This window comes from Eschrichtius robustus, chromosome 12 (assembly GCF_028021215.1).
Source record: "Eschrichtius robustus isolate mEscRob2 chromosome 12, mEscRob2.pri, whole genome shotgun sequence".
Taxonomy (NCBI): Eukaryota; Metazoa; Chordata; class Mammalia; order Artiodactyla; family Eschrichtiidae; genus Eschrichtius; species Eschrichtius robustus.
Window position 1 is genome coordinate 46439053 of NC_090835.1, and position 24297 is coordinate 46463349.

The window sequence follows — 24297 nt, forward strand, 5'->3', positions numbered from 1 at the left end:
CCTACTTTCTCACCTAACTCTTTCTTTCAAGGGGCTATTGGATTCTTACTGGCTATTCTCAAGATGGGATCTTATCAGAGTGAGGCAAGAGAAGCAGTAGAAATATTTAAAAGAGGCCCTGACTGCTACCTGAACCCCCAGTACATCCTCTTTAACCTAAGTTTCCATCTGCAGTCATCTCTTGACTCGGGTTAGATATTGGGAGAGGAGGATTATTAAAAGAGGACAAAGGAAGAAGTGTGTGTATGGTGGGTGACCCCAAGTTTCTGGTTTTCCCAGCTTCTTCCAGCCCTCTTTTGCCTCTCAGGTATTTACCACTGCTGCAGCTTCATTTTACTTACAAGTGTCCCACCTGTGTCTTCCCCTTCCCCACCCAGTTCCTCCCCAGTGACTTTCTTGATGTGCACCTCATAGAAGAATTGTGTAAAACTTATAACCTTTCTTATGAAATCCAACATGCTTTTTAAAAAAATTCCAATATACTTTTGATACGAAAATGAAATAAATATAGCTGCCGGATTGCATTGTGTTTTCTCCTTGATGGGCAAATAAATGTCTAGATTTTTGATACAGCCTGTCCTGATCCACAAGTTGATAGCCCCTCATGTGATTACTATTAGGACGTCCAGCAGGAGCAGATCCAGGAGCAGCTCGTACGATCCCCACAGTCGGTCCAGGTATGGACAGGGATTGGGAAACCACCTGCGGGGGCAGAATTAAAAGGGCCTTGTTTTATAAAGCCCTTAATTCCCTTTTAAAAGGTGTTGTATTTTATTGAAAAGCATACGTTTGTCTTTTTGAACAGTTTTTAATCTGTTGGCCCATTGTGCTCTAGTGTCAAAAGTGATAATTGATGTCGAATTGTAATGGCAGGGATTTATTGACTATAATTGCCTAATAAGATCCACGAGAGTCAATTGAACTAACTCAGTGTTAATTTTGTGATATTTTTCAATGCAGAAAAGAAACTAACATTTTTCTGTTTAATATGGTAAGTCTGATTTGGGGCAGTTGTTAAATGTTTCCAGTACTTGTTCTGCAGATGTGTCTTCCTACTGTCACATAGTGCCCATGTTCTAAGAGGACAGTTAAGAACCTAAAAAGAAACGGGAACATATGAGTATTTGAATGGGAAGATTTAGTGTTTGTTATTGCTGTTAAAGCAGGTCCTACACTTACGACAGCTACTACAGCAGGAGTCGGAGTCGAAGTAGAAGCCAGAGGAGCGACAGTTATCACCGAGGCAGAAGCTACAATAGGCGGTCCAGGTGGGTCTCTGTTCTTTCAAGCACTGTAAGTTACTGTGGGCACTTGGGGTGTGGGGTGAGAGACTGCTGTAGAAGAGAAAGCACCATCTTCTGAGGACAGAAATACTTCTTTCTCTTCCTGAACTTCATCGCCCCAAAGGCAGTTACTGAAAGTGGCCTTTGTATTAAGAGTTGCTGGGTAATATTTATTGGTGGTTGTTAATGTTTGAATCTAAAATGGATTTTTAAATATTCACATATCCTTGGACAAACATTTCTTTTGGAAGGAATAAAGAGAGAAGGCCACTCAAACCATGGCCCATTCTTTAAATAGGGTTGCTTGCTAGAACTAACAGCCAATTTGTCAGTGTTTTAAATTTTAAAAAGGTAATATTTTTTAAAATGTAACATATAATAAAATATAATAATCACTTAGGATTGCAGTTTATATGGTTAAAAATGTTTATATATTATATGTATTTATAGATATGTTTTATGTAACATATGGCTCATACTGCAGAAGTCTTTGTGGGTTGCTTTTTGTAATGTCCCTTTCCTGGTGGCTTCTGGTCTTACCCTTCCCCCGTACTTTACAACTACAGTCAGTCGAGCTTGTAGGATATCAGTGTGATCTGGACACTCCCTTGTTTGAAACTCTTCAAGGATGCCCCACTGCCTTCAGGGGCAGGTCCATGCTCCTCAGCATTGCATGGAGGCCTCTCCACCTACCAACTCCAGCTTGGGCTTTTCTGTCTTCCCTGCACTAACATTCTGGAACCTTTTTTTTTCTGCCTAGAGATTCACATGCCCACTTCACCATCTCCTCTCCTGCCTCTTGAAATAGCCAATTCTCATCTACTCTGCAGGTCTCCACTGCAACCCACTCACTGCCCCAGGGAAGCCCTTCCTGACTGCTCACTCTGAGATATGTTGCCCTCCCGCCGCATGTGCTTTATTTATCTTGCCCCCTATTCTATACTATCCTTGAGCCCCAGGGAACTCTACATAGTCTACTCTGTGTGTGCCCTTTGCATCTAGCAAAGTGACTGGCTCTCTCTGAATATTTTTCGAAATAACTGAATGGTGACCATAACCAAGTCTTCTTGACTCACTCTCCCAGTGGTCCTGTCCCTGCCCCACCTCAGCCTCACCCCTCATTGGGCTCCCATTTTGATTTGATTTTGATTTCCTTGTCTTTTAATGAAACTCTCTTTGTGGGCCTTTTTTCCCTTACTTCCTCAGTCTGATTAAATATTGATGTTCATTTTGGGTAACATGGAAAATTATTCTCACATATATGAGTGGATTTCAAGTAATTCCCCAAGAAGTTTCTTTATTTTATCTTAACCTCGGTATTACCACCATCTGTCATTGACATCTTTGAAAAGTCCACAGTATTGCCACAGTCAGTACCCCACTCGCCAACCCACTGCTGTGCCTCTTCAAGCCACTTGCTTTCAGGCCACTCATATCAAAAAAGAAGCTACAAGAGGAATTCAAAGGGTTGACAATTAAAAGGTATTTCTGTTTTTGTTTTGTTATACAGGAGTTGTAGATCTTATGGCTCTGACAGTGAAAGTGACCGAAGTTACTCTCATCACCGGAGTCCCAGTGAAAGCAGCAGATATAGTTGAAAGTGTCCCCTTTTTTTGATACAAATTATATCTTATTTGTAAATATCTGGTAACTTAAAAGTCTACGAAACTTAATGGCAGTCTGTTGTTCTATTTCAATATTAGAGATGAAGTTGAAAAATAGACACTTATTGTTATTTGTTCATTTACATGTGCGTAGAATTTAAAATACAGATATGTCTCCTAAAAATATTTGTATGCCACATTTTACAGTAGCCAACTATGGAAATGAATTTCATTTTCTTGAATCAAGAAATCATGAAATTTAAATATGATTTGCAACATTATTTTAGCTAGATTATTTCTCTCCATCTCACGTATTTCTTAGAATACAGATTCTTTTTGCCCGTTTTTAAGGTCTTAGCATATATGCTGCCAAGCATAGAACTGTGAAGGAGAACTGTGAAAGGTGACCAAATACTTATATACCAATTACACAGAACCTTATTACATGTGTGCTCTTAAAAACAAACTGCCCAGAATTGATACTAATGGTAGCCAGGAGTATAAGGCAGTGGCTCTGGGGTTCTTAATTCATTCCTTACTTCTTTGTTGTCTCAGAGGATCAGGAAAGTAGTCACCATACAGCCCACTGTATTATTTCAGGCTGGCGGGTGAGGTTAAGAAGAGTAAATCAGCCTTAACTATAAATACCTGCACTGTCTCTAAAGCCCTAATGTTTTATGTGCTTTTTAATAAATACTATCAGAAGTTCGGTTTGTAAAAAAACAATTCTATTCCAGTTTATGCTTTGGTGTTTGGTACCTTTTGGTGCATTATTCTTATATACTGTACATTGGAATTCCGTCAGAGAGAGAAATGAATTTTTTAAAATTCATTGGCACCAAACATGGGTCCTTCTAAGCTCTATTCACTTTAAATATTTGGAGGGCCTCTCTCAAGCACAGGTGTGGGCTGGGGGCCATGGAGCGGGCAGGATTGGCATGGGGTTGTGTGGCCACTGGGGTCTGCTGCACAGAACTGATGCGTGTGCCCCTGGAGGAGTTGATTGGAGAGTGGACTTCAAAAGTAACACCAAGATCTCCCTGCCACCATCCTGGGCACATTTTGCAGGGCTTTACTTTTAGGTCTTTCAAGTAAGAGGCAGATGCAAGAGCAGTTGAACTGTTCTCCGCACCCGCCAGCATGTTTCCCTGTTTCAGTGGCCTGCACTGACTCAGTGAAGCCTTGTGTGAGATGGTAAACCTATGACAACAGACAGGGAATCGGGGTGTGCAGTACTGCATAGATGACACACTTTCACAGTCTTGGGTGGTTCCTGCAAAAATGATTTGACCTGTAAAAACTGGTGAGATTTTTTTTAACCTTTAGTTTGAGTTTTTTCCCCAAGTGTACTTAATCACCTTAGTGCCAGTTTAATCCAGTTATGCAGAAGAAATTCATATTGGATGTTTGATGCAGAACTCTGTGCGATCCTACCCCAGGGCTTGCCTGGTGTACTTGGGAAGTGGGAAAGAGCCCTCAGTTGGAGGGATCTGACCACCCCTGATGGATGGAGGGGTGACCTTGGATATATTAAAACCATCACCCATAAAAGGTTCGTAAACAGGGTTAAGTGGCCAGTTGTTTGCCAAGTTGATAGATGAGAATACATTAGAAAATAGGACCTAAGTCAAACAAACATACTTGATAGTGAATACAAAACAACGTGCGATCATATGAAGGGTTTTCAAAGGTTGCCTGCGGAGGAGAATATTGCTTTAATAATACGCAGTGGAAAGAAACTGCATTTAGAACCCAAACAAAAACTGCCAAATCTAATTACGTTAAGAAGAGTTACCTTTGGTCAGTGTATTCGTTTTCTATTGCTGTGTAACAAATGACCCCAAACTTTGCAGCTTAAAGCAGCACTCGTTTCTTAGCTTACAGTTCTGTAGCTCCTGAGTCCAGCACAGTATGGCTGGATTCTCTGCTCAGGGTCTCACAAGGCTGAAATCAAGGGTCAGCAGGGCAGCATTCCTTTATGGAGGCTCTGGGAAAGAATCTGCTTCCAAGTTCATTCAGGTTGTTAGCAGTATTCAGTTCCTTGCTGGCTGTCAGCTGGGGTCCTCTTTCTCGGCTCCTTAAGGCTGCTCGCATTCCTTCTTGTGTGCTTCCCTCCGTCTTCAAACCAGCAATGGCCCATCGAGGAGGCCTTCTTCTCATGCTTCAGGTCTCTCTGCCTTCCTCCTCTGTTTTAAGGTTCGTGTGATTTGATCAAGCCCACTGAGATAGTCTCCCTATATTAAGGTCAGCTGTGCCACAGAACATAGTCACAGAAGTGGTATCACATTTACAGGTTCCTGGGATTGGGACATGAAATAGGGGGAGGGACATTTTAGAATTCTGCCTCCCACAGGCAATAACTTCGCCTGTTGTGCTGTGGGTAGAATTTTACCCTGAAAAGGTGGGCCCTAGAAGCCTCGTTTGTTTTCTCCATGGAAAAGAACAGCCCTCAGCTGCAGCATTCAACTTGTGTGTTTACTGAATGGACTACAGAAATAGCTTTTCTTCATAAAGGGGATTGTTCTGTATTTTAAATTATTTTTTAATAAAATTGAATTATGTGTATTGTGCTTCTTAATAGACAATGCATTATTGGACTGTTTTTGTAATGTCCTGTTGACTGCAAATGAAATACGATATAGCTGGTATTGTTCAAAAACTGTAGAAAATACTTTTGTACATATTGGTAATGTCTGATTTGTATACACTTCATTTAAATTTCCCTAAAACCGGAAAGGGGGGCCTTGTAGAAATTAAAATATATACTTAGTCTAAGTTTGAGTCTGTGCATGTTTCATCCTTCTTTATTCATCCAGACTTCAAATAGTCTTTCTGAAATGGAAAAGGAGACGTTGAGTCTCCTTGCTGACCCAGCCAGTGAAGAGACTTCATTCATCTCATCTGTCTGTGGCTTGTTTTCGTCTTCTGGCCGAGTATTAGTGGTAGGGCACGAGGTGGAGCTAGAGAGAACTTCAGGCAGAAACGTTCACCTACGCAGAGAACCATTGATGGTGTTTGGTCTTCCTTCCCCTGCCAACTCCACGTTTCTTCCAGGCTCTGTTGTCATCCAGCTGAGGTGACCTGCATATAACAGATGCCTTTGCTGAGGAGGGAATACGTCCCCCCGCCCATCTGTGAGATGCTGCCTAGGGACAGCATGTTTACCTGCTACGCCACCTGCAGCCTCCACCTTCCCTCCCTAACAGTGGTTCACCAGGCAGGCACATAGCACTCTCTCCTGGAGAAAACATTCATGGTGATATTTTTAGCATCCACATGAGAATTTGCAGGACAAGTACAATTAACTTTATTCTCCTCAGAACTCAACGGGATTTGTACTTTCTTAGTGAATACAACATAACCTCACACAGTAAGATTGGCAGAGGTTCAGTTTTCAAAGTTAACACTAAACCCCCAAGTCCGGCAGTTCCTGAAAACAGGCAAATCTGGATGTGTTGCCTTAAGATTTAATTAAAATCGTAGAGTCTGTTTGCTGTAGGGAAATCCCCAAGTGAGGTTCCTTTAGGGTGTTATTTTTTAGAGAACACAAGGATCTTTAATCAAATTCTGATAGTGATTGTCTTGATCAGCTGGGCAGTATTGGGAGGAAATGTGTCAAAGACTGGTTTTTTCTATTCTGAATTAGCTGGCAAGAGAATTCAGGGGAAATGCCCCTCTCACGAGTGACCATGAACGCTGGCTAGGCATCACTGTTCGGAAGCGAAAGGAGGCTTCACCGGTGCAGAGTGAGTGACACAAACTGTGTGGCCAGGTGAGGGGCTGGAAGCCATGGCTCACGTGGGAAGAGCCTGGGCTCAGACGGCTGGTCTTTGGGAGAGGGAATCCACTCTGCCACTGCCCGGAGCGAGAGGTGAATCCCGTGAGGCACTGGTGATAGAATGAACTGGGCAGAGTGCCAAGAGGACTCCTGCTCAGCGGGGAGAAGTTCTTTGACGCTGTAAAGGTCAGGGAGAAGAGCTGGCACCCTGGAAGAAGACCGCGTGCACTCTTGCAGACAGACCCTAGGCAGCTCCAGTCAGCGCCTGATGAGCTTGATGAGGCAAGGAAAGCCCACCCGGGCAACACACACAAAGGAGCAAGAGGCTCTCGTGGACGGTTTTCTTTAAAGATGCAAGAGGGAAGAGATATGGGAACGTATGTGTATGTATAACTGATTCACTTTGCCCTGGGTGGGGTTGCGTCTCTTCCGCCAGCCTAGAGTCCTGAGGACATTGGGGTAGAAAATGTGACCCAAGCTCTCAGGACGGACACCTGCGTTCTGCATCTGGAGGCCTGACCCTCCTCTGCAACGTGAGGCTAATGGTCCTTAGACTGTCAGTCTCTCAGCTCATAAACCCCGAAAGAGGGTGCAACCAGACATGAGAACCGGGGTGCTCGGCCCTTCCTGGGCCGGTCTGGAGATGAATCAGCCTCCCAGAGAGCCCACAGGATCGGGCTCTGGGCTGGAACTTCCCAGTCTCAGGTCCCCCAGGGTCTCCTGCAACTAAAACCTCTACCACCAGGCCAGATTCCCAGAGAAAGACCAAGAAGGATCCCACTGGCCCAATCTGATTTTATTTTGAAGAAATTAAAGACCTCTATGAGCAACTATTCTATGGCACAGTCCTTAAGGGTTTGGGGCCTGAGTCAGACTGCCTGGGTCCAAGTTCCACTCTGACACTTCTAGGCGGATAGCTAGGTAAATTGCTTGACCTTTATAATACAACTCCTCTATCTTAGGAGTGGTGAGGATTAAATGCTTGGAACTAAACACACATTGTTCAGGGACACTAGCCCCTGGGCTTGCCTCCAAGATCAGAGTGCTTGTCCCACAAGTTTCACAGGGAGGGCCAGGCTCAATCACTGGTGAGAGGCCCAGGGCCCCTTGAACCAGCAGGGTGGGAGAGGATCCTGGTGGATGCCAGGGAGGCCCTGAATGCCTAGGCCATGACGTTTATGCTCTGGGAGGGAACTGGGCAACCTGCTGGTTTGAATTAGGGCCCCACCCCCCTACAGCTGTAGCCTGTTAGTGCTGAGCTCAGGACAGGAGCAATCCACCACCCCGCCTCCAACCCCACACCCAGAGATCCGTGCTGCCCGACCCTGCAGAGCCCTGGGTCAGCACCTAGTAGGTAGGTGGAACTTCCCTGCCACCCCACCAGCCCCATGCTGCAATGTCCCTTTCTGTTTTCTGGCCCTGCCCACTCTTTGCTCCCTCCCCCATCACAGTTAACCAGCTCCATGCCCCGCCTAGGGAGGCTCAGCCCTGCTCTGCGCACACGCACACGTGTGCTGCCCCACGGCATGGTTTGAGTCTCTTCCTCCTCTCCGAACTGGGAGAGAAGTTTGGTCTAGAAGCTTAGGGAAGTTGTGAGAAAACCCATGAGCTGGCCTCTAGAGGCAGGGGTGTGGCTCTGCCGACCTTGCCAGCACCCAGTCCCAAGTGTCTGAGGATCCTCCAGCCCTGCCCTTGTCTCCACAGACTCCTGGCTTGCCCCTGTGGCATGCGATTCTGGCCTGGGATCCCCCTCCCCGATAACTGGTCCCACCCTACACCCTCCAGAAAGCCTGCCTTGACCAACCCTGAGGGGAAGATCCTGTGGCATGACCCTTTCCAAGGCCAAGAGAACAATTCTGCCTATCTCCATCCGACCACTCCCACCAGACGAGAATCTGGATTCAAATCACCTCTAGTTCCCTGCAGATGTTTAACTATACCCTCCCTTCCGGCCTGTGCAGGTGCTATTCTCTCTGCCTGGAGTTCCCTTCCTCTCCTTTTGCCCTAGTGTTACTCAACTTTCAGTCCTCAGCTCTGAGCAGCCCCATTTGAGCCCACCAGATTGAGCTCTTCACACAGTGCCTTCCTGCCAAGTCTCATGTGACCCAAGTGCCAGTAGCCTCTCCCAGAGCTGGCTCTGTCCTGGGGTTCCCACAGTAGATGGGCTGTAGGCCAGAGAAGCAAAGGGAACAGCTGGGGTCTTCAGGAAGACTGAGCCCCCATTCCCTCCCTTCTCACCCAACCTCCAGCCCCTCCTTTGGCTTGACTGCTGCAACCAAGGCCAATCCCAAAAGGGCCAGCAGCCCTACCTTGGTCACAATGGCCACACCCCCTGCCAAACCTTGGCTGGGAAGTGGGCCCGGGAGTGTCCTGTGCAGCCCTCTCTGCCAGGCTCCTCCCACCCTGCGGGGGAGACTCCTCCAGCCTCCCTTTTCTTGGCTTCTGACGCTGGTGTCTTGCTGTGTGATCTGTCCTGCTGTACCTTCACTGTCCTTATCCCACCAATGGGTACACAGTTCCTCTCTTACCACCTCCCAGGCCCGTGCAAGGATCCACTGAGTCAGAAGAGGAAGTGGGTTGGGATGGAGGAAGAAGTGGAAGGCAGCCCTGAGGTGATGGGCTGGTCAGGCACGCAGGCTGCTCTGGCCCGGCCTCAGCTTGAGGTCTTTGGGAGCTGAGCCAGCTGTCTCTGCACCCACCATGGCGATGTCTGCAGTGGCCTTCTCTGGGGGCATGTCCCCATCTGTGCCCCTTCCTCTCTTCCCATCTCTTTTTCCACCGGGGTCTTTCCTCACCCTCCATCTGGCCATGCGTTTTCCTCCTCTTTCTCTTGGTGCTCTTCGGTCACCCCCATCTTGGCCCGTGAGATGTTTTCTCCCTGGCCCTGGGATGGATGGCCCTGTCTTAAGGGCCTACCCATCCCGGCCTCAGGGGAGGTCCATGCAGTTTCACAGGACAGACATCAGACTACAGGATGGCGCCTGCCGGGGATCTTGGCCTCTGCTCCATTTCCTTCCCTGGCACCCAGAACCAAGTCACTCTGAACAGGCCCCAGAGTCCCTGCCCACTCATGAGTAAGGTGGCGTACTCAGCGGACACTGCTACAGCCAGGCACGGGCGGGTGTGTAAGCACAAGTGCACATGTGAGCGGAGGGATGGGGGATGCTCTGTGGTACTGCAGATGGGGGCAATGTGAGAGTGACCAAAGATGGGGCAGCCATCAGCTTGGAGTTGGGGGCAAAGAAAGGCATCTGAATGATGACATGGGCCATACGAGAGGCCCCCTCGCCACAATGGCGGCCCAGCCACCACCTAGACCCTGCCAGGCCCAGCACCCTGTGGTCCCCACCCTGCTGCCTGCTCAGCCTGGCAGTGTTCCTTTGCAGCCTCCTGCCAGCACAGCCAGCCCCCAGCCCCCACTGGTGTCCATGCCAGAGCAGCATTCCGCAGGCCTGGCTGCATCTCCCCAGCAGAGACGGAGCAAGGCGGCCTCTCGGCAGCCATCAGGCCACACGGCTGGGGGACACAGTGGGACCTGGGCCTGTGGGCCTGTCACATTAAAGGATTTCATCAGTGCAGCTGCGGTACGGGTTCTCGCATCTCCTGCTCTGGGCGGCCCTGGGCAGCCAGAGGCAGCCACCAGGTAGGGGTCGACCAGAACCAAGTCCTGGAGGCACAGAACCAAACAAACCCTGAGCTGTCCTGGGGTGGGGTGGGGTGGGGTGGGGCGGGGGCGGGGGGCGGCCAGGCTAGTTGGAGATCCTAGACTCACCCTAAAGTCTGAGCAGCCCAGGCCAGAGGGTGGGGATGGTGACGCGGCTAGGTTACGGGGGTTCGGTCCCTCGGTGTGAGGTCGCTCAGGGGAGCAGGTGTAAGCCTTTTCTGCAGCTGACTGCGGCGGGGGGAGGCGGGGGGAGGGCTGGGGGGGCGGGGGGCGGGAGGGCCCAGCTTCCCGATTTCAGGGCCGCCTACTACTCCGACCCCGCCTCTGTGGCGCAGCTGGAGGACACCGAGGTTAGACTCCCAGACGAACTTCCCGGAGGAAAGGGGGCTCGCCGCGGGAGAGTGAGGCCGGGGTCCGTCCGCTAGGATAGGAGCGACGGGTCCTGGCCAGGGGGCCCGGCGGCCCGAGGAGGGGCGGGCTGCACCGGGACGGCTCGCACCACGCGTGTCCGCGACCCCCGCCGGCGCGCAGGGCGGCCTGGCCCTTTAAGCGTCCAGACGGCGGCCCCAGCTGACGCGCGGGCTCCAATCGGCGCCCCGCGCCCCCCGCCCGCCGCGCCCGAGGCTCTGGGGCCGCAGCTGCTCGGCGGCTGGACTCGCCGCGGCCCTGCGCCTCCGCCCGCCCGGCCGCGCCCCCGGGGGCCATGGTCGCGGGGCCCTGCGCGGGGGCGGCCCCCAGCGCGGCGCTTCATGGAGCGGCCCCGGCCCGGCCGCCGGGGGCAGCGCGATCCCGCGGGGCCCTGTGAGCCCCCAGCGCCACGGCACCATGGTACGCAAGGCCCTGCCTGTCCCCCCGCTTATCCGCCCACCTGCCCGCTCTGCCCTCTGGAGCGCACGGCCGGCCGGCTCGGGGTGGAGGGATGTGAGGGATCTTACCCCTCTCTGGGTCTCCCCGACCCCTTCTCTGGGTCCTTGCGGGCTGGGAATGCGGCGCTCTGACCCGGCCGTCGGCGGGGAAGGGGTTAAATTCCTGGGGTTGGGGCCCGGGCGCGAGAGGCTGAGGTCCTGCTAGGCACTGGCGGAGGGGGGCGCTTCTCTGAGCCCGGGACGGCACCGCCCTCGGACTGGGTGATGGGGGGAGGGAGGAGGTCGGATTCCCGCCTGGGCCTTGGGCCACGTGGGCGCTGGAGACGCCCTGCCTGGGGATTCGGGGCTCCTGGGCCGAGCGGAATGTGGGGGACGCCTGCAGCTCAGGTCCAAACTCCTGTGTGACCTTGGGCCGGTCTCCCGCCCTCTCTGGGCCTGTTTCTCGGAAAGGACGGATGGCCTGAGTTGAGAGGAGGCTGGCATAGACACCTCCTCCCTAAAAGGAGGAGGCTGGAAGTCATGAGCCTGTGCCCCCTTGCTCAGTCTGGGCCCACCCACTGCTGCCCAGCGATGGAAGGATTGACATGGGAGTAGGGTGTGCAGATGGACGCCCAGGTTTCATCCTAGGGCCTCCAGGGAGATGCCAGGGCAGGGTAGGAAGCTGGTGGTTTCGTGACAGTTCGGCAGGGTACCCCTTAGGAGTAGAAGGCTCTGACCATGGTAAGGCAGCCTCGGCAGGTGTCCCTGGCACCTGGCCTTCCCCCAGCCTGGCTTGGGGGGAGGGTTGAGGGCATGAAACGCCCTGGCAGCGGAAGTGCCTGACCACTCCCCTGGTCTTGTATCTTAGCTGGGCTGGCCTGGACTTGGGGGTGGGGTGTGTGGCTGCAGCTGGCACAGCCAGATGGGGAGGGGCATCTGCAGCTTCAGGGAACTAGCACATCTGGCTGGAGAGGCAGACACAGCTGGTGGCCCTGTGTGGGAGGTACCAGGCTAGGGGGTAGCCGCGCCCTGCTGAGGGGCTGCCAGTTATGGACTTAGGCAGCATCTATGTGCCCGGTCAAGGAAGTCCAGTCAGGCTGCCTGGTTGTAAGGTTCTTGGGCCCCTCAAGGGCCAAGGATGGTGCTGGCTTAGCTGGGAGCATTGCCTTGGAAATGGAGTCTTTGGGGCAGCACTACCCCCTAGGCTAACCCTTCGTCCCCTGCTGAGGCCAGAGGGGTCCTCACTGGATCCTGGGACCAGATCTGCACAAGGGAAGTGTCGGGCATTGCCCTTGCCCCATGGCAGGCAGGCACTGGAGGGCATTCTGTGAAGGGGGAGCAATGGACCAGAACCCTGTGCCCTAGGGTGGGTACCCCACAACAGGTCCGACATTGGCAAGTCCTTATCCAAACCACTTCCCCACCACTGCCTGGCCCCTGGAGGCCCTGAGGAACCCCTGTTACAGCCAAGTTGCACCCTGACCCCTCACTGACTCGCAGGTGGCAGCAGCTCTGGGAAGGAGGGTGCAGGTCGCCGGAGATGGTGATGGGGTCTGGGGAAGCACAGCTGGTCCCCTGGGTGGGAGGGTCCCCAGATGCCTCATCCTGCTTTTTAAGTCATTAAAGGCCAAGAAATACTTCCATGTGGAATAGTGTCTAGTCCAGCACAGATTGGGTGGCCTTTGCAGAGCTAAGAGTCTAGGGCCTCTGCTCCTGCTTGCTGTGGGACCCTCCCATTCTGAGCCTCAGTTTCCCCATCTATGTAATAGGGGTTGGTCCCAGAAGATGAATCAGAATGAGTCAGTGGATGGAGATGGGAGGGGGTTGGCACCTTATCCCCGTTAGATTGGTCAAGCCTGGACGGGCCAGCAGCCCTGAGACAGAGGAGCAGATGGGTGGCTTCTTGGCTGGGGGGATGGAGGCGTTGGGGGAGAACTCAAGAGAGATGGTGGTGAGAGAGAGAGCGAGCGAGCATGGGTGCTGTCCTGGGCTGCTGGATGTGAAGGGTGAAACCCAGGGCAGATCTGTCAGCAGGTGGCCCCTGGAGGCTCCCTGAGGCTCATCCCGAGGCCCAGGGCAGATCCTCTCATTCAGGTGACCGGAAGGACTGGCATGAAGGGGAGGGCTGGGCTGTGGATGCACAGGACTGGGGTTTCATCCCAGGGCTTCCAGAGAGGTGCACGGGGTCAGGGAGCTGATGTCTTTGCAGTGCAGCAAGGTACCCTCAAATGTAGGAGGCTCTGACTTAGCTGGACAGGGCCTGAGGAGGGCCAGAACCTGGAACCTGCGGGGCTGGTCCAGCCAGGCAGATGGCCGACAGATGTTAATTGAACATCTGCTGTGCGCTGGACCCATGCAAGGGACTGGGCAGCCTGCCTGTCTGTGCTGCCCACCTTTTGGGGAAGCCGCTGTGGTGCGACCAGGAATAATTACTTTGGGCAATTCGCAGGTACTGGGTGTGGTCCAAGGGTCTAGGAATCTGACCCATCAGATTCAAGGGCCTCCCTCAGGCTCCAGAAGCCCCCAGTGGTGTGACCTCCAAGATGAGGCCATCTCGGAACCTCTGGGCCTGGACCACACCTGACCTGGGGTCTGGGGGCCCAGAGGGAACAGGGTTTGGGACAAGCCTTAGGGGCCTCCTGCCTCAAGCATGGTGGACAGGTAACACAGCTGTGTCCTTTGCCCCTACAGAACCTTTCTGTGGGGGGAGCTGCTGCCGCCAGGCCTGAGGCCACAGGCGGCAGCCTGGCCCAAGCTCTGGCTGAGGAAGGAGGGGACGGCTCGCCAGCCTCCTCCAACAGGGCAGTGGGACCGTGGGCCTGGATTTCTTCACAAAAGTTTCTGCCTCTGCAAGGCCTCAGGCCTAGACCTCGAGGGCCGCTGTGGGTGAGCTGAGGGGTCCGCTCAGGTGCTGCCCCAGGGGTGCAGTGGCCAGAGGCAGAGCAGTGAGCCAGTGAGCCTGACCTGTTCTTGAGCTGTCTGGGCTTAGGCAGGCTTGGCTTTATTTGTATGTGAGTGAGTGTGGAGGAGAGAATCCGTGGGGCCCAGAAATGCTGAAGGGATGCCTCTGGGGACGCTTTTTGGGAGACAATCCAGTCCTGGTTTGCTGGGGTCAGCCCTGGTTTTAGCATCAAAAGCCCCGCATCCCAGGAAACCCCTAGGTTCCTGGCCCACCTGGGCGGTTGGTCACCCTCGAACCTTTTCCTTCCCTTTTCTTCCTCTTCCCCTCCCCTTCCTGGGACCACTTCTCCCATTTCACAGTGGAAGAGCTGGAGGCCAGGGAAAGTTAACCACTGACCCAGGAGCTGACATGCGGCCTCCGAAGGTCACGACCAGAGTTTGAGCTCTGAGGAGAAGCAAACTCGGGCTTGAATCCTGGTTCCCCCTCGTCCTTGCTTGGGCTTCGGCACCTTCCCTGTAACATGGAACCAGGAGTGATGGGTGGGTGGCCACCTCCCAGATGGCCTTGACCTGACCTGTGCCCTCTGCCCCACAGTTGCTGGTTGAGAAGACGACGGACTCACCGGCGGCCGAGTTCTCGCTGGTGGAGGACGTGGCGCTGCACTTCGCCTGCTTGATGGGCCGCCTGAACGAGCAGCGCCTCTTCCAGCCTGACCTGTGCGACGTGGACCTGGTGCTGGTGCCGCAGCGCAGCGTCTTCCCGGCCCACAAGGGCGTGCTGGCCGCCTACAGCCAGTTCTTCCACTCGCTCTTCACCCAGAACAAGCAGCTGCAGCGCGTGGAGCTGTCCCTGGAGGCGCTGGCGCCCGGCGGCCTGCAGCAGATCCTCAACTTCATCTACACGTCCAAGCTGCTGGTCAACGCGGCCAACGTCCACGAGGTGCTCAGCGCCGCCTCGCTGCTGCAGATGGCCGACATTGCCGCGTCCTGCCAGGAGCTGCTGGACGCCCGCTCCCTCGGCCCCCCGGGCCCCGGCGCCGTGGCCCTTGCCCAGCCGGCCGCCAGCTGCACCCCGGCCGCACCGCCCTACTACTGTGACATCAAGCAGGAGGCTGACGCCCCGGGCCTGCCCAAGATCTACGCCCGTGAGGGCCCTGACCCCTACTCGGTGCGCGTTGAGGACGGGGCTGGGGCCACAGGTGGCACGGTGCCTGCCACCATCGGGCCGGCTCAGCCCTTCTTCAAGGAGGAGGAGAAGGAGGGTGGCGTCGAGGAGGCCGGCCGGCCCCCGGCCAGCTTGTGCAAGCTGGAGGGTGGGGAGGAGCTGGAGGAGGAGCTTGGGGGTTCCGGCGCCTACGGTCACCGGGAGCAGTCCCAGATCATCGTGGAGGTGAACCTCAACAACCAGACACTGCACGTGTCCACAGGGCCCGAGGGGAAGCCGGGCGCTGCCACAGGCCCGGCCGCCATGGTGCTGGGCGGGGAGGACGGGCTGCAGAGACACTCGGAGGAGGAGGAGGCCGACGAGGAGGAGGAGGAGGAAGAGGAGGAGGAGGAAGAGGAGGGCGGTGGCAGTGGAGGGGAGGAGGAGGAGGAGGAGGAGGAGGAGGAGGGCGGCAGTCAGGGAGAGGAGGACGAGGAGGAGGAGGAGGAGGGGCACAGCGAGCCGGACCAGGAGGAGGGGCAGGAGGAAGGGCACAGCGAGCCGGACCAGGAGAGCTCGGAGGAGGAGGAGGAGGGGGAGGGGGAGGAGGAGGACGGGGGGGCGGGGGGCAGGCAGGGGCCAGGGGGCCGCGGCAGCGGGGCAGACCCCCCTCCCCACAGTCGCATGGCAACACGGTCCGCCCGTCGCCGGGGCATCCCTGAGCCTGAGGAGGCTGGGCGGCAGGGTGGGAAGCGGCCAAAGCCACCTGCAGGAGTGGCTCCTGCCCCAGCCCGAGGGCCACAGGCCGCTGACGGTCTGGGGGCCAAGGTGAAGCTGGAGGAGAAGCAGCACCATCCGTGCCAGAAGTGCCCGCGTGTTTTCAACAACCGCTGGTACCTGGAGAAGCACATGAACGTGACCCACAGCCGCATGCAGATCTGCGACCAGTGCGGCAAGCGCTTCCTGCTAGAGAGCGAGCTGCTGCTGCACCGGCAGACAGACTGCGAGCGCAACATCCAGGTGGGCCTCGGGGTGGGTTCACGGGGCCCACAGGGGCAGCCAGCCAGACTGGGCCAGGCTGGAACTGGGCCCTGGGCACCCAGTGTCCTGCTGCCTGCATTGCCCACACAGTCTGCAGAGACCAGGCTTGGCCCCCTGGACAGTGGGACCAGCCCAGGCCCAAGGGTGAGCCCAAGGTGGTGAGAGCTCAAGGGATAACGTCAGGGAGAGCTTCCTGGAGGAGGTGGATAGAGCTGGGCTTCAGGACGTGCAGAGACGTGCAGATAGGGGTAGAACAAACAGTACCCTTGGCCAGAGGGGCAGAGGGGAGCCCGGACTCGGGAGGATGAGAGGATGAGAGTTGTCTGAGCACGTGAGGCTGGGGGACGGCCAGCTCTGAAGAGGGATGAGTCAGTGTTTTAGTAAATCTCTGGGCTGCCGCAAGGCCAACAGGGCCACCACATATAGTTTCTCAGACTGTGCACTGCGCAAAACCACAGATGAGGGGAGGAGGGGTTTGCCCAGAAGGGGGCGCCATTTCCCACTTCCTGCAAAGGCTGAAAGGAGCAAGGGGCAGCGGGGCAGGAAGAAACCCCTGCATTCAGCTCTTTGGAGGTACCAGCTGGCCTGGGCCTGGGAAAAGGGACTGGATGAGCAGTTTGGGAAGTGCAGGGGCTGCCGGGGCCAAACAGGGGAGTTGGGCTGGCTGCCAAGCCTTGAGCCAGCCTGAGTCTGGGCCAGCCCGGCCTTTCAGGGTGCAGGCAGCACAGGGCCAGCCAGGCTGGTTTTTGCCTTTTCTGACTGGGAGTGAGGTTGGGGGGCAGTAGGTAGGCGGGTGCTAATTGCCTGAACTAATTGCTAATTGCAGTGCCCTGTGGAGAAAGTGTTATCTGGGGGTTACCTGGATTCCTGCCCCACCCTCCTGCCCACGCTCCCACTTGCCTGCCTGCTGGGCTGCCCTTTGACTCTCCGTGCGCACACACCTGAGCTTCCCTCCTGAAGGGGAAAGACGCTTGTACCTCTTCTGTCCTGGGCACCCTGACCCAATTTCTGCCCGAGCCCTGGCCTGCTGCAGGGATGGGTAGGACAAGGGCCCAGGAGAAGAGGAGGGGGGGAGTGTGGCCCTCAAGGTTCCCGCCACCGTCTATTGCCTGATAGGCCCTTGTACCTCCTACAGTCCCCAGTCCTTTGGAATCTGTCTCCTTGGGGATCTCCATGGTGTCAGGGCATGGGTCCCAGCAGGGGGAGGCAGCAGAGGTAATGGCCCAGCTCTGCCAGGACCTGTTATCTGAGGGACTTCTCCATGAACCGAGTAGCCTCCTCACCCACTGTGGTCCTTCAGCCAGTTGTGTCTCTTCTTTGTAGAAAGATGCCTTGTTGAAATGAGCACAGAGGAGGGACTTCCTGGAAGAGGTGGCCCCTGACCCTAGTGAGTTCAGGATGAGGGACCCACCCTGGGTGGGTGGGTAGGTGGGTAAGTATTTAGGGAGTTACCACCCCCAGCTCTCAGAACATCACATCTGGCTGGTCCTTGGACATCAAGGCCTCTCTCTCCAGCATAGTTCAGGTGGGGAAACTGAGGCCCAGAGAGGGGCAGTGACTAGTCCTAGGTCACATGGTCCTGACCCAGGGCCTAAAGTCTTCTCACCCCGCAGTGTGTGACGTGTGGCAAAGCTTTTAAGAAGCTCTGGTCCCTCCACGAGCACAATAAGATTGTGCACGGCTACGCAGAAAAGAAGTTCTCCTGTGAGATTTGTGAGAAGAAGTTCTACACCATGGCTCACGTGCGCAAGCACATGGTCGGTAAGTCCAGGCTGGTGAGGGATGGAGCCTGAGGTCCAAGCGGGCCAGCTGCTGGGTGTTCTGGGAAACACCTCACAATCCAAGCAAATATGAAGGGGTGAGAAGGCCCCTCGTAGCTGGGAGGTAAGGGGTGGGGGGCTGGTTGCAGTGGCAGGTGTGTCCTGGACAGGCTCTGGGGCCAGGGCTGCCATGCATAGTTGGGCAGGTTGCACATGGCACAAGGACTCCTGGACAAGATGGCAGGTGGGGACCAGAATCCAGCTAGCACACTGCCAACCAGGCTGTGCATCCTGACATGGGGCTGTGTCCACTAGAGCACCTTTTTCTAAATTACATGAAGTGCCATATGGGCTGACACAGGCCCAGTCTCAGTCTGAGGACAGTGGTGCCTCTGATAGGGCTTCAGGCTTCTCTGAATGCAGCCCTCCCCCAGGGGTCATACCTGGACACGCTAAGGAGGCCCCCAAGTGTGTTTTGGGCCACTTCGCTGCCTTGGGCATGGCTCTCCCTCCCCTCTAGGTGGGAGTCTAGTGGAGTCTGGTGTCCAGGTGGCCCTCCCGTCTTTGCCCGCTTGGGGCCTGGAGCTCTAGGGAGGGGTAGCCAAGGAGGGGCAGTGTGCCCTGGCCAGGCCTTACCCCCGTTCTCTACCAGACGGTGCTAGAGGCCTCCAGCATGAACTGACTGGGAGCTGGGACCCTGGGGTCTAGGTATCGGCCAGAAGCATGTTGGGTAACCCAGGATTGGTGGTCCTTCCTGGGCTTGGATTCCCCAGCTCTGAACTCTGAGGGGGGGCCCTCTGTGTCTCCAGTTGCTTCCTCCCAGATCTTCCTTGGAGTTTGTTCTGGGAGGAGCGCAGGTAACTAACTCCCTCTGGATGGCATGGGACCCAAGGCTGAGGCCTTTACAGGTGCCACCCTCTGTAAAACCCAGCCACCCTGGAGGCGCAAGACCACTCTACCCTCTTTTTATAGAAGAGGATGCTGAGGCTCGCTGAGGCACACATTGGCCATGCAGGGAGCCGGTGGCTGAGCCAGGATTTGAGCCGAGGCCAGTCCCACTTGAAATCCTTCTATCTTTCCCCGAAGCTTTGGGAGTGAGGCCAGAGGCTAAAGAACCAAGAGGGCCTCCATGCCTGTCTGACCAAACAGAGAGACCTAGCCGGGAGGGAAGGGGCCTCGCCTGGGGGACAGAGGCTATGGGGCAGGCCCCAGGGTAGGTGGTGCCCTGGGAGGTGGGATCTGGGCTGGATCTGGGGGGTGGTCAGGCAGGGGTCCCCTGGGAGGAGCCAGATGGGTCCCCCCGAGATGTCATGGCCATGGTGCCTGCCCTGTAGCCCACACCAAGGACATGCCCTTCACCTGCGAGACCTGTGGGAAGTCCTTCAAACGCAGCATGTCTCTCAAGGTGCACTCACTGCAGCACTCCGGGGAGAAGCCGTTCAGATGCGAGGTGAGCTCCCTTCTCCTCCTGCCCCGGGAGCCATCCTGGACGGGGCAGGGATCAGAGGCAGCAGCTGCTTAAAAACCAGGGGTTGGGGTCCTGGAGTATAGGATGCAGAAAGAGAGGGGCCCCTCCTTGATGTCTGCCTCCCACTCCATCCTTACCTGGTTGCCCACCTGCACCTCCCCCCACACCCCTGCCACCCCACCCTAACACAGCCCCCGAAGGTTCAGGGTGGGAAGTCTGCAAGGGCCGGAACCATGGGGCAGGCTTTCTGGAGAGGTGTAGAAAGGAGCATCTTAGGCAGAGAGATCAGAGATGGAGCTGCAGGTGGGGATGAGGGGGGGCCTTTGGACCAGGACGAAGGATGGAGGGCCTTAAGCATGAGGGCTCCCTCCACTCTGTGGCCTCTTCCCACTTCCTGAGCCCCATTCCTGCCTGGGCCCTGCATGCCCGTGGCCTCTCCACCTGTGCCCGTGCACTGCCCCACCCCAGGAGCACCTCGGCTGGCCTTTGCATCCACACCTCCTTGCCCAGGAGCCCCTCCCCATGTGAGTCCTTCCCACAGCCCTGTGGTCTCGGGCCAGCACTTCCCTCCCTGAAGGCTGTTCCCTGCTCTGCGCCGGGTCTCACCCCCTCACCCTCCACCCCGCCCTCAGAACTGCAACGAGCGTTTCCAGTACAAGTACCAGCTGCGGTCACACATGAGCATCCACATCGGCCACAAGCAGTTCATGTGCCAGTGGTGTGGCAAGGACTTCAATATGAAGCAGTACTTTGATGAGCACATGAAGACCCACACAGGTACGGCTGCCCCACGGGGAGGAACTCCACACCGGGCCGGGCCCCCTTCTCCGCTAGGAGGCTCAGCGCCGGCCTCCCTGCCTCCCAAGGTCGGGCGAGGCTGGTACAGGCTGGCCCAAGGTGGCGAGGATCCGACAGTGCCAGGGCCGGGCCCGGGATGGATGGATCCGTGGACGCCCAGAGGCTGGCCCGGGGCGAGGGTGGGGTGGGCGCATAGCGGCCCGCCAGCAACTCCCCACGGCCCATCACCACCCACCCCGCAGGGGAGAAGCCGTACATCTGCGAGATCTGCGGCAAGAGCTTCACCAGCCGGCCCAACATGAAGCGGCACCGGCGCACGCACACCGGCGAGAAGCCCTACCCCTGCGACGTGTGCGGCCAGCGCTTCCGCTTCTCCAACATGCTCAAGGCGCACAAGGAGAAGTGCTTCCGCGTCAGCCACCCCCTGGCCGGCGGCGACAGCACCCCCGCAGCCCCGGGCCTGCCCCCCGCCCCGCCCCAGGTCCTCCCCCTGCTGCCCGGGCTGCCCCAGACCCTGCCTCCCCCGCCGCCGCTCTTCCCCACCGCTGCCAGCCCCGGCGGAAGGCTGAACACCAACAACTAACTGCCTGCCTGCTGCGCGGGGCCCAGGACCCTCCACTCGTCGTCGTGGAGCGGGGCGGGGGGAGCAACACCTCCGGAGTTGGCTGGACACGCTCTGCCCGGGGCCCCTGACCCTGGGGGCTGTGCAGGCTGGCAGCCCCCAGAGCTGGCGGAGGACACCTCACTCCCAAGTGCCCCCTTTCAGCGGCTCCTTGAAGCCTTTACTTTTTGTCTGTTTGTTTTTTGGAAGTGAAGGAAAACGAAAAGAGAGGAAACTCTTGACAGCATCCCCCTCCAGGTGAGGGGGGCGCTGGAGGCAGCAGGTACGGGTGGGGAGGGACCTGGGGAGCAGGTGTGACTGGTCACTCCGCTGAGGCCTCAGCCAGAGGGGCGTGGCCAGGCCCAGCCCAGGTCACCTTCAGCTGCTCATCCCCGCCCCTCCTGGGCCCCCTCACTCGCCCCTCATCCCGGAGGGTTTGGGGAAAAGTTGGGGTGCCGTCCCCCTTTGGAGGACTTGTGGGCCCACCGTGAGGGCTGCGGATGCCGAGGCAGGGACTTGGGCCCGGACGCCGGGGGGTTGTGTGGGGTGGGCGTGCGTGGCGAGGTGCACCGACTGCAGCTGTGCACCGTGGGGAGGGGGCGGGCGGGGGCTGGACCCCAGGCATTTGCTTTCCCCATGGCATCCCTGACCTGCTCCCGGCTGCACCGAGGGCCCTGGGTCCTGGGGAAGATGTCCCCAGGAGCTGCCGGGCCTCAGGGTGTGGTGGGCCGGGCCCTGGGTGGGCAGACGGGCTGGCTCCCACAGCATCAGCCCCCAGGTACTGCAGCCCAGGAGCCCCTGCACATGGGTGGACCCCAGGGGCCGGGGCCCTAAGGAGCAGGCTCGGGCAGACGTTCTGAGGTTTCAAGGTGCTATCAGTGGGGCAGGGGGCAGGGCAGCTGTTCACGGAGCAGCCCATCCCTCAGCAGCTGCCCCAGCCGAATCTCCCACGCTAGAGACGTCTGTGTCTGCGTCTGTCTCTGCTCCTGGAAGGCAGCACAGGCCTCAGCCACTCCCTGGGCCTGGCCACAGCCTGCCCCTGGCTGGTGTCCAGCGGCCTCGTCCCTCCTGCGCCTCTGCTCATGGGTGGGGCGAGGAGCCTGCATGATCAGGCCCTGGGGGTCGGGGTCGGGGGTACCGGGAGAGCCCCACCCAGCCTGTGCCCAACGCTTGCCCTCACGAGGCCAGCACTAACAGGACATCCTTTTTCGTTGTCATTTAACGTCTCTATTCCTGCCTTTGAAATGGGGAGGAAGGTTCCATAAGCTACCTGTTTCCTAGTTAAGCTCTTTCCTATTGTGTTTATACAGTTTTGTCTGTTATACTCTTTGCACCTTAAACCCCTCGACTGCCCCCGCATCACCACCTTCCCAGCATGGCTGGAGTGGGAAGAGGCCTGAGCCCAGGGGGCGGGTTGGGGGGACTGGCCCCACCAGCCCAAGGGCTGAGGGGGTCAGGACCCCTCTGACCTCCTTGTAAGGCCCATGGCACTGGGGCAGGGGGCTGGGGACATTTTAATCATCAATAAACAAAGCACTTTATTATGTACAGACGTGGGCAAGCCCAAGGAGCCCGAGTGATTTGAGGATTTAGAATCCAAGCCACACAGCCCAGATGGTTCTCTGGGCTTAGAGGGGGCAGTGCCCTGGCCCGGTTGAGTTTGGGGCTGTAGCAGGAACAGTGCAAGCCAGAGTCTACGTACACACCCTCAGACGCCCCTGCTGTCCTCTGGGGAGAAAAAGTGGTCCCCTCCCCGAGAGGGGAAAGCTCCCTGCCTGGCTCCCAGGACTGAGGCTCCCCCCACGCCAAGGCTGGGAATTCCAGCCTCTTATGGGGTCAGCGCTGCGCCTCTCAGGCTCCTGCTTTACTGTAGCTCTTTTCCTCTCCTGCACCCCTTGATCTCTGGGCTTCCATGACGTCCTCAGGGTCCTCCCCTCCCTGCTCCCCCCTTCCCTTTGCTATTTCTAACCTCTGGTCCCAGTGCCTGGCAGCTTCAGAGCTGGCCCACATTTTCCTAAGAAAAGTCTGATCTCCCCGAATGGGCTGTGGGCTGGGACTCCAATGAGTTTCCCACCCCCTGTTGCTGACGCTGGGGTCTCCCATAGGGGCTGGTGGCCCTGTCACCTGCTGCCCTCCCTGCAGCCTTAGTGAGCCTAGGGGGCCCTGGCCAGGCTGCGCCTCTGGTCCATGAGGCCAGACTTTGACAAGCAGAGGCTGGAGATGGGTGTGGGGAGCTGGTAGCAAGACCCTGTCCCAGGACTTGGGTCTCCTGTCCTTGTACGCTTCCCCTCTCAGGGCACAAGAGGGGTCCAGACAGCAGGCTGGGCACTGGTCAAATGGTCATTGTAGCTGTAGGTGGGCACGGCCAACCCCTCTCCTGGGAGGCCCCTACCCCAGCGGGGACAGGAACCCTGTGTCCCCGGTGCTAAATGCTCTCTTCCCCTTGGGCCAGTGTTGGTGGGAGCTCCTTTCTGGCCAGACCACAAGGGTCTGAAGCAATAATGGTACCTCAGCAGTGCCAGTATGGATAGGGGTTCTTGTTTTACCAGCTTTTACATTTCCTTTTTAATTGTTAAATTAACAAGCACCTGGGTATTGGAGTGAGGGGACTGGGCATCATACCCACTTCCCAGGGCTGGTGGTGGGGAGGGGGCTTGGGATCATCACCTCCCACTGGAGATCTGCCAGGGCGTCCCTCTGTCCAGCTGGACGTCTCAGCCCAATTGGCCAAGACCTCAAGCCCAGAACCTGGGCCTGCCCCCTCCCCGGCTCCCCTTGTACTCCCTGGTCTTGGGCCAGCTGGAGGTGAGTGGCCAGAGAGATGAGGTGGGCCTCAAGCCCTAGGAACCCGGGCCGGGGGCAGAACCTGAGCTTCCGATCCTGATGCGTTCCACCACGGCCAACATGGCACCCCTCAGGGGGGCTCGGTGGCAGAACGGCTGTACCCAGGCATGTGGACCCTTGATGTCTGGCCCTATGTGGCCACCCCACAGCCCCAGAGCGTGTGGGGGACAACAGAAGGGTGAGGAGAAGAGTGAAGGGGAATAAAGGCAGTACAACTGTCCCTTGGCCCAGCCTCTTCTTTACACATTGCCGCCCTGACTACTGGCTGAAGAGACTTGGACCAGAGCAAGAGTAGCGCGGAACCTGACAGCTTGGCCGAAGACCACATGGACACCCGTGCCCTGAGCATCTGCACACCCCGTCTCCCTCCCTTGAGGGTGGGCTGGGCTCCTGGGGAACATCCAGGGTCAGGAGCTGAGGTCTGAAGGAGCCAGATGTCAGCACCCCGGAGGACATCTCAGATGGAAGACAGGTAGCGGACTCCGAGGAGGGAGCAGGCAGCTCTCCCTGCGGACCTCCGTGAATTATTTCACTGGAGCGCTGGCTCTGTGCGGGATAGAACTCCA

The 24297-nt window shown here is 56.7% G+C and overlaps 2 protein-coding genes across 11 annotated transcripts in view; both read left to right on the plus strand.

Moving 5' to 3' along the window:
- Positions 1-4108, plus strand: part of NKTR (natural killer cell triggering receptor) — a 48143-nt gene extending 44035 nt beyond the window's left edge. For 6 of the 8 annotated variants that reach the window (XM_068557506.1, XM_068557509.1, XM_068557507.1 and 3 more), the window contains 3 exons: positions 621-677; positions 1164-1268; positions 2794-4108. In XM_068557506.1, the coding sequence (XP_068413607.1) occupies positions 621-677; positions 1164-1268; positions 2794-2881 (250 nt within the window). In that variant the 3' untranslated portion in view covers positions 2882-4108. The remainder of the gene's footprint in view (positions 1-620; positions 678-1163; positions 1269-2793) is intronic. The other 2 variants (XM_068557508.1, XM_068557510.1) reach the window with 1 other exon arrangement.
- A 6029-nt stretch (positions 4109-10137) lies between these two features.
- ZBTB47 (zinc finger and BTB domain containing 47) lies at positions 10138-23956 on the plus strand. 3 transcript variants are annotated; one of them, XM_068557519.1, is made up of 6 exons: positions 10138-10308; positions 14671-16239; positions 17874-18021; positions 19355-19470; positions 20121-20265; positions 20529-23956. In XM_068557519.1, exons 2-6 carry the CDS (start codon positions 14752-14754, stop codon positions 20867-20869), a joined length of 2238 nt encoding a protein of 745 aa, XP_068413620.1. In that variant the 5' UTR covers positions 10138-10308; positions 14671-14751; the 3' UTR covers positions 20870-23956. The 3 variants fall into 3 exon arrangements, with proteins under 3 accessions (XP_068413620.1, XP_068413619.1, XP_068413618.1); XM_068557518.1 differs by lacking the exon at positions 10138-10308 and adding an exon at positions 10720-10741; XM_068557517.1 differs by lacking the exon at positions 10138-10308 and adding an exon at positions 11031-11157.
- Positions 23957-24297: the final 341 nt, after the last annotated feature.

Coding starts and splice junctions, on each gene's coding strand:
- ZBTB47 (XM_068557517.1), top strand. Junction 18,022..19,354: donor CGTGCGCAAGCACATGGTCG/GTAAGTCCAGGC, acceptor CCTGCCCTGTAG/CCCACACCAAGGACATGCCC. Junction 20,266..20,528: donor GCACATGAAGACCCACACAG/GTACGGCTGCCC, acceptor CCCACCCCGCAG/GGGAGAAGCCGTACATCTGC.